This window comes from Macrosteles quadrilineatus, unplaced genomic scaffold (assembly GCF_028750875.1).
Source record: "Macrosteles quadrilineatus isolate MER2022 unplaced genomic scaffold, UCM_ALF_1.0 Scaffold_5__1_contigs__length_97177068, whole genome shotgun sequence".
Lineage (NCBI taxonomy): Eukaryota > Metazoa > Arthropoda > Insecta > Hemiptera > Cicadellidae > Macrosteles > Macrosteles quadrilineatus.
The window spans coordinates 10,876,913-10,886,098 of NW_026542598.1; the positions used below are offsets into that span (position 1 = coordinate 10,876,913).

Genomic DNA, 9,186 nt, shown 5'->3' on the forward strand with positions numbered 1-9,186 from the left:
GTCTGCAATAGTCAACTTGGACAATACCAATGGTAGTGGTACTCATTGGGTATGCTACAAGAAGAGTGGAGACTACGTGAGGTACTTTGACAGCTACGGGGATTTGATACCTCCACTGGAACTTCAGAAGTATTTAAATGGGAAATACGTATCTTACAACCGAACCGCTTATCAGGATGTCAACACTTACTCTGAGATCTGTGGGCATCTGTGTTTGTATTTTTTAACCTCAATTTAAATGATATTACAGTGTACACATATATATATATATTTGTTGTTATCATTTCCACCCTTTAGTCATGTCTCAGACGTTCATGCTTTCAGGTAGAACTTCTACTCTTTCAGTAGACTACTTTCCTCCCATCGAACTTGAAGGTGGTTATGATTATGAAGTTGGTTTGCTTAGCTTCGAGTCTTATAACTCCATACCAAATGTCGACGAAACAAACAACCAGTTTCATTTTGATAATGGAAAGATTATTAAAATACCTACTGGTACATATGAAGTAATGGATATTGAACGTTTCATACAGGATAAGCTAAAGATGTTGGCTACACAGGAAAAGAAGTACTTTTTTCGCTTGGGAACAAACAACAATACATTGCAAACTACTCTGAAATGTAACGCTCAGGTGGATTTCTCTCAACCCAACTCTATTGGCAGCCTCCTGGGTTTCGATTCTGAGGTCATAGGACCTGGAAATGAGCACTACTCGAAGAATGTTGTGGATATTTTTAAGACAAACACGATTAGAGTTGAATGCAGCATAGCGGGCGGGTCTTTCGTTAATAATAAGCAAAGTCATACAATCCATCAGTTTTTCCCAGCAGTACCACCAGGATATAAGCTTGTTGAAATACCCAGTACAATCATTTACCTTCCAATCACCACGAGGGCAATAAGTAACATAACACTACGGATTGTAGACCAGGACGATAGGTTGGTGAATTTTAGAGGAGAACGTATTACAGTGTGTTTACACTTGAGGAAGGTCCCTAGTTGAACAGTTAGTAGGAGATGGGTTACTTATATTTTTCAAACTGTTTATCAAGACCAAGAATATCAAAGGGTCATATAGACAGAGTCAAGAAAACCCATAACTCCGACGACTATTTATTGGGTGCACACTCAACAGTACCAAGCAGTGTTTGTTTGTCACCCAAGCGACTAACACACACAAACCGAAGGTTTTTACGCTCCTTGGGCTATAAAATACTTCAATAATGGATGTACTGGATATTTTTAGTAGTGTCCCATTTGATGACACTATTTCTCACATGGAATTTCACACTCATTTCCCTTACTCTTCTACCACACTAGACAACAATGACGAGATAAGAATACCAATTCAACAACAAGATATATGCATTGTGCCTTCTATGAGTTATTTGTATGTTGAGGGAAAGCTATTGAAGTCAGACAATACAGCAACTACAAAAACAAAGTTCACTCCAAACACATTTGCATTTTTGTTTGACGAGATACGGTATGAAATTAATGGAGTTGAAATAGATCGCATTAGGAACCCAGGTATAACTTCTACAATGAAAGGATTTGCTTCTATTGGAGAGAACTCTTTAAGAAGTTTAGGGAACTCTGGCTGGCCAACCGAGGTGAATAAGTTGTCTTCCACTTTGGAAAGTCATGTGACTGACACTGATGGAAATTTTAGTTTTTGCATACCGCTAAGTAGGCTTCTGGGGTTCGCAGAAGATTATAGAAAGGTTATTGTCAACTGCCGTCATGAGCTTGTTCTACTGAGGTCGGCCGGGGACAAAAATGCAGTTTTGTGGACCTCAAGTGGTGCTACTGACACAACTCCTGAAGATATTAAAGTTAAACTAGAGAAACTATGCTGGAGGGTTCCCTACGTTTCTTTGAGTGATAGACAAAGAATTGCATTGCTTAGACATTTGGAAAGGGGAACGAGTGTTCCTGTAGAGTATCGAAGCTGGGAACTCTATGAGTATCCCTCTTTGCCACAATCAAACAAGCAATCTTGGTCAGTAAAGACGGCATCACAGCTAGAGAAGCCAAGATACGTCATAGTGGCTTTCCAGGAGAATCGCAAAAACAATATGAAAAAGTCTGCCGCATGCTTTGATCACTGCAAGATATCAAACATAAAACTTCATTTAAACTCTATTAACTATCCTTATGATGATTTAAAACTAGACATTGCAAAGAACCACTACGCTATACTCTACGACATGTATACCCGTTTTCAGGAGTCGTATTACAATGTTCCATCACAACCACTTTTGGACGTTAAAAATTTCATTTCTTATGCACCACTAATCGTAATTGACTGTTCTAAGCAAAACGAATCCCTTAGGTCAGCCCCTGTTGATATTCGTTTAGAATTTGAGGCCAGCGAAGCTTTCCCTCCAGGGACTGCTGCTTATTGTTTGATAATTCACGACAAGTCATTCAACTATGAGCCAGCCACTAACCTGGTTCATCGGATAATGTGATTCATGCAGAAAGTGTTGGAATTTGGGGTGGGGATAGGCTATAAAGCCCGCTCTTGTCGGTTTGGTTTCTCAGTCTCAACTTGAATTTCGTTGGAGTTAGAACTTTCAGTCATGATTAAACAGGCCATCATAGATTTTAGTGCTTTTATCGGAGAGGATAAGACAGTGGTTATCAAGGAATTGAGCATATTGGACTTGGATTCAAGATGTGTACAACATTGGATTTTCTCACCACCTAAGGATGGATCCAGATCTACTTTTCCAAGCACACAACATGATTGCGGAGGGTGGCACAGTTCACAGTTTGACAATCATAACAGGTGGTTGAGTAAACACTATCACGGCCTCGGATTCGGAACAGGAAACGTTGAATATAGCTCTCTCACGTCATCTCTGAGAGACATTTGCTGCAATGTAAACCTATTGTATGCTGCTTCAACTGAAAAGGCAAAGGTTTTGGAAAAGTTGCTAGAGAACAGAAGAGTTGTGTTCAGTCTTGAGCTACTTGGAGGCCCCCCTCTATCGAGCGATTTTCTACTACTTCCTCCCGTTGAAGAACTATCCAAACAAAAGAATCAGTGTTTGTTTCATCATTTACATGCTCCAGGATTTTATTGTTCACAAACCAATGTACACAAACTAGCTGATTGGTGTTTGAAAAACCCAGCTATGCTAGACATGAACAACCCTGAAGTGAGAGTAAAGACCTTTGACGAATGGAAACTTAAAACTCCTTCTGCTAAGCAGCTTGCCGATGAAGGCTTTGTCAAAATGGCTGCTATGAAGGACACCACTAAATGCGTTTATTGTGGAGTTAATCTTTTCAAGTGGGAAGAAGGTGATGACGCAATAGAAGATCATCGCTACAACTCACCGTTTTGCTCCTATCTTCGCTTCAAGGAACAGACAACAGACAAGGGCAGCACCAAGAATATAGTCTACTGCGAGGACGGATCAGATACATTGGGCCAGGATGTCACTGGGAGATATACATTGTCTCTGGAAGTCACTCATGATGATCTTCTAAATATGTGTAAGGCTTGAAATGTATTCAACTTCATATTTTGAATAAACAAATCTTTATTATTTACCAATGTTGTTTTTTACTAAGCTTAACCTATATATAAACTTACCATCTTTCATTATCATCCAGATACACAGCTACTCTTATTGACTTAAGTCATAACAAGTTGCTCATGTCTCAGTTTTACAAATGTGAAAAGGTAGTTACCTTTTCTAATCCCATGAAGACAACTTTTTACTTTGCTGATAATGAAGACAGGCGCTGTACCGGCTCCATCGACAAGGAACGGTTTAAACTAAGAATTCTTCAGGTTGGAACAATTTTGCAAGACTCACTTTTATCCAAAGTATTACACATTAACACATGCCAGTTTAGTGATCACTCCAATTGTTTTATAAAATTAAATAAACTTACTACTTAATTTAACAAAGACTCATAATTTCATATCCTAGCTTTCATACACCATAAGTCTTTACCAGCAAGCACTCTGCTGGAACTAACATACAGTTTTAACCTGCACAAGTCGTCGTCGCTCGCTCGAGGACAAATCGTCCCCTGCCCACACTCGTATACTCATTCCCAACATCGCTGTCACTTTTATTCGCCGGAGAAAAAATCAGGCAACCCTATCTACTAACGGTGACAATGCTATGGATTTTGATTGTGTATTAAAATGCATTCATGTTTTAAGTAAGTAAGCGGACAGCTGATTATGCGGCCCCGGCCTGTAAAAACCTGCTCGGTCCCCAAATTACGATGACAGCTGGCATGGCCAGCAAAACATAACTTTCAGCCACCAATTAACGTATGTAATACAGCCAAAAACATCATAGTGTGGTGAAAAAACTATTGTAGGAGTTTTTTTGTGTTTGAAACATTCAATTGATGCAAAAAATACCAACGCTTCTGGTAATGTTACTTGCAATAAATACGAAACATGTTGTTACCCTAGGCAGTTTAAAAGTGATGTTTTTCAAACCAGAAGAATTAACATTAGGAATGGAATTGGAAAATGTGAGCTACACAAGTGGAACAACAGCTAAATTACCTGATTTGCTGGCACATTCATTCTACAACAGGTAAGTTCCTAACCAAAGGAAGGATTAGCACAAAATCAAATTAATTCCGTATGATCCTTTTTTGTAATTTTACACGTGTTGTGGCGTCGATAGTCTGTGTAGTTTCTAAACACGCTTAAATAAATAAAAAAATGTGTTAATTTAGATGTCTTTTTTAGTTCTATTAAAAAGCAATAACACAGTTCAGTGAGACGTGAAGAGCCAGAGTCGCTGTCACGGCGCGTCTCGTCCACGTAATCCCGTCCGTTGTGTTCAATGGAAAAATTGACTTTGTAAAACTTGTTACCTTGCAAATTCCACACCTCAAATCCGCTTCTCGCAATGCCATTTACATGCATTATCTAGCCTATTTATGCTTCAAATGCATTATAAATACAGTAATTGTAACAAAAAATTCCAGCAATGCAACATTGAAAGAAATCGTGCAATACTCATTTGAATAATCCTATTGCCACTTAGTCTACGACGGAATAAAAGAATTTCCTCGCGATCTAATCACGTTTATGTCTATTTCCATTTCAATTATAGTTCCACCTGTTTGGTGAAGGGAGGTTATATAAGCAATGATTACATCTTATGTATCAGTACACTATGTACAAATAATAGTTAATTTGTAATAGAACCCAATTTAAAGACCGAAAATATGTTTTCACCACATTATGATGTTTTTTTCTGTATTACAAACGTTAATTGGTGGCTGAAAGTTACGTTTTGCTGGCCATGCCAGCTGTCATCATAATTTGGGGACCGAGCAGGTTTTTACAGCCCGGGGCCGCAAAATCAGCTGTCCGCTTACTTACTTAAAACATGAATGCATTATAAATACACAATCAAAATCCATAGCATTGCAATAGAATTGTGTTATTGTCACCGTTGCCTAGCAACTATTTATTTTTATTTTTGCTGATTCCTCAAACTATTTCTTCACATAACCTTAAAGTTGTAGTTGTGTTGACTATCAGTGTGCATTATTATAGTGGTAATAGGGTATAGTGTGGTGAAAAATAGCGTTCGTACCACGGACCGAAATGGTTTTACAGCTCTCGATCGATTTAAGTTCTCGACTTCGTCTCGAACTTAAGAACTATCTCGAGCCGGCAAAACCTCATTTTCGGCCCTAGGTACGAAATATACTATTAATAACGGATTGTAGAAGGGTTACAAATGTATAAAGTTTTTTAAGTAAAGTAAGCAGAGTAAGGTCATAATCACTAACCAAACCAACCACTTAGGCTTTTGATTAGACCTTTGCTGATTGGCCAGATTGACTAATCTATTAGCCTCAGACCATCCATTCTGGTTCTCATGGCAACAGCCTGCGAGCACACTCTTAATACCGTATCTGCATTTAACATCCGTTAAAATCCGAGCTGTAATAAAATATTTCACGGAAACATCTATTCAAAACGTACACATATTCAAGTTACGGTAACTTGGATAAAATTATGTGAAGCTGTGTTTACATTTACAAACTATTTATATTTTGAATGGATGGAAGAAGCAGATCATTCCATACATAAATTGCAATAAGTATAACCTTTGGTATAACCTACATTACCCTCGAGTGAATTTATAACAATTTATACACTCAGCTGTGCTTAACTCTCTTCGAAATCGTTTTATTTGAATGGACGAGGTAAGAAAAAAAGATTATGCTTATAAAGAGGAGATATATCGGTATAATACATTGTGTTTGCTTTTTCATAGAAACATTGTACAGATCACTACTCCATTATCTTTAAAAAATGTTCGCTTTGCGGTACAGTTTTACTGATATATTTTATTTATTTATTTCAATATACAATACGTTTCCCGATCATTCTTGTGCCAAAAATGATTAGTAATTTTCTCATACTTCAGGAAAGTTTTTCTAACAAAGAGCTAATTTCGTGATCTAATTAAAACCAAATAGTCAGTGTATACTTACAGTTCTCGGGGCTTAAGTCAACAATTTGCCTTCTCAAGTTGTAGTTCTACAGATCCAACACTTTCTTGCTGCTTCAAACAGTTTTCTCTCGATCTCTCACATCTAAACTTGGCTGTTATTGTAATTGTATTTTTTTTGTTTTTTTTTTACAAAAACTGACTTTGGAGTAGGATTTTATTGGTAAACACTTTGCCTATGCCATACCAAGAGAAGGGTGCAAATTACTTTTAAGGCTTTAAATTTATTTTTTATGTTAGTATTAAAATGATAATTTATTTTAAGTATGCAACTGACAATATTTTACAATAAAGTGTTTATCACGTGCTCAAATATGACTATAACATTCTTTAGACAAACGAATTGTAAGATAACCACAAGAATACTGTCGATTTCGAGCACCACCTATCGAAGTAGCTATCGTTCGTTACGTATTAACAATCGTATTATGAATAATATGTCAATTACAAACACCTCCTTGGTTGAGTATTGTGAAAAGGCAATTCGTCTGGTTGAGAATTAGCATATAGCTTTGTTCGTTATTTATAGTTACATTGATTACATTGATTTGGCACGTTACTGATCCATAACGTTATATGTTAAGGTTCAATGATGTCTTTAACATATTAAGGAAAAAACCTTGAAATCAGAAACAGGATGACCAAGCCTAGACATAATATGTTCGTAAAATATATACAAAATTTGCCAAGTAAAGGTACTTCTACGAATTATTTCATTTTGGAGTTTATACTTTAATATGAACTCATGTTTTATTCAAACTCGGGTTCAAACCAAATGAGTCACTGCGATATTTTACCTCTTACTCAAGCGTTTTAAGACCCAACTGAAAAGATGGTTGCCGACGGATGCAGATGGTTTTAATGATGTATTAACACTTAAGTTACCTGAACCACTTTTCAGAGTTGTCTTTGTTCCTTTGTTTCACTTTTACTGTAACATGTTAAAGTTATTAATTTACTGTACGATGTTAGTTCATTTCTTGTCATATTGAAACGTTACATTAGAATGAGGGTCTTTAATCCGTAAAATAAAAAAAATCTCCTTTAAAATGTTTGAGATTTTGCAAGCATGTTTCTGATGGCCAAAATAAACTTGGTAGTAGGCATATGGATTGAAATATTTTAGTTTAAAGAAAAACTAAATTTGAGTAGATTATGGATATTCTAAAAGTAAAATATATACCATATTTTTCAAGCAAAAATTACACAAATAGATACTTATATAAGTAATTAAAAAAGTAATTTAACATAAAAACGAAATTGATTAGTTAAATGGCATTTATAAATAATTGAAATAATTTGATATCATTATATTTTTTTTCTGTAATCAAAAACATAATTTCAAATTTAACCAAAAGGGCCTTAAGAAATATAATATATCAGCTTTGAAGGAATGTCAATTCCTGCCTTATAAAACACTGTATGAATTCACAGATGTGTTGTAGCGGGAAAGCTTTTCCGTATGCGACCGACTGTAACAAACAGACCGGACTGTCCCAGCCAGTAATTGACATTATACAGTGATGTCTACATTGGGGTATTGTTTCATTGTCCCGTCTGTCTCCAATGAATCTGAATAAATCAGAGGTAGAGATCCACAGGATGCAGTAATCTGTCACAGCTTTGATTGAAATGCCACTGGTTTCATCAAGTGGCATTTTTAGGTCAACTGAGATTAAGATATCTAAATGTATTTAAAACAATTTTAATGGTAAAGTAAACATGATAACCTTTATCGAAGAATGTATTGTGAAACGATCAGAGAAGTCGTCCACACAGGTATTTTGTGAGTAAACAAAGATGTGGTAAAAAGTTAATAACAAATCGAAATGGCATTGGCTTAAATTACGTTTTGTCCTTCTTACTATATTGATTTCCATCTTCTCATTGTTTTTATTTTAACTACACGATTTCACACGATTGATATAAACTATGGGAAGGAAGCTGTTATTTATTTAAAAGGATGCTATCTATACTATTGCCAATACGCGATATAATTGTCTTAGTCTAACATAGGATGACTAAATTAAACCTTGAGGTTCAACAAAGTAATATTTATTTATTATAAACCGTCCTTGAATTATTTAAAAACTAGCAAACACGTTGCTCGAAATTGAGCAATTCAAAGAAGCAAAGCAGTTATTTAATAACAAATAAAAGTCATCATAATTTCCGATGAGTTTAAAAGTCTATATTTCCTACAAAATAGTAGCACTTCGGCTAACATCCTTGTTCATTATTTGTGGGAATCATAATTGTAGCTGTAGGTGTTCTTCATTATATAGGTTGATAACAATGTAATATTTTTTAAATCTCTATTTCTTCTACTTGGTGGCACTCTATGACTTTCCATGGTTAACAAATCGGTTCTTTCAACGATTTCTCAAGAAATACAGTACTATGTCATTCGTTTTTCTTATTTGGTAAAATATATAAAACTGTCCAGGCTTTCTCGATTTTTTACATTGTAATTTGTACGAATCTAAATTAAAATAGTAAATATTTAATTTCAACAAAATCAGTAACTGTACCCAATGCTTTTTATTGAATTTAAAAATAAATAACAACAATTAAATTATACAGCTGATCAAAATGTAAACAATTATGTTCTTCATAAGGAAAACATGGGAACTTTAAAAGCCACTGGGGCAGAGCCCAAGGGAC

At 35.7% G+C, this 9,186-nt stretch overlaps 1 protein-coding gene across 1 annotated transcript; it reads left to right on the forward strand.

Moving 5' to 3' along the window:
* The first annotated feature begins 1,224 nt into the window (after window positions 1-1,224).
* Window positions 1,225-2,475, forward strand: LOC128994276 (uncharacterized). The gene has a single exon (XM_054418693.1). The coding sequence runs from the start codon at window positions 1,225-1,227 to the stop codon at window positions 2,473-2,475; it is 1,251 nt and encodes a 416-aa protein (XP_054274668.1).
* The last annotated feature ends 6,711 nt before the right edge of the window (window positions 2,476-9,186 follow it).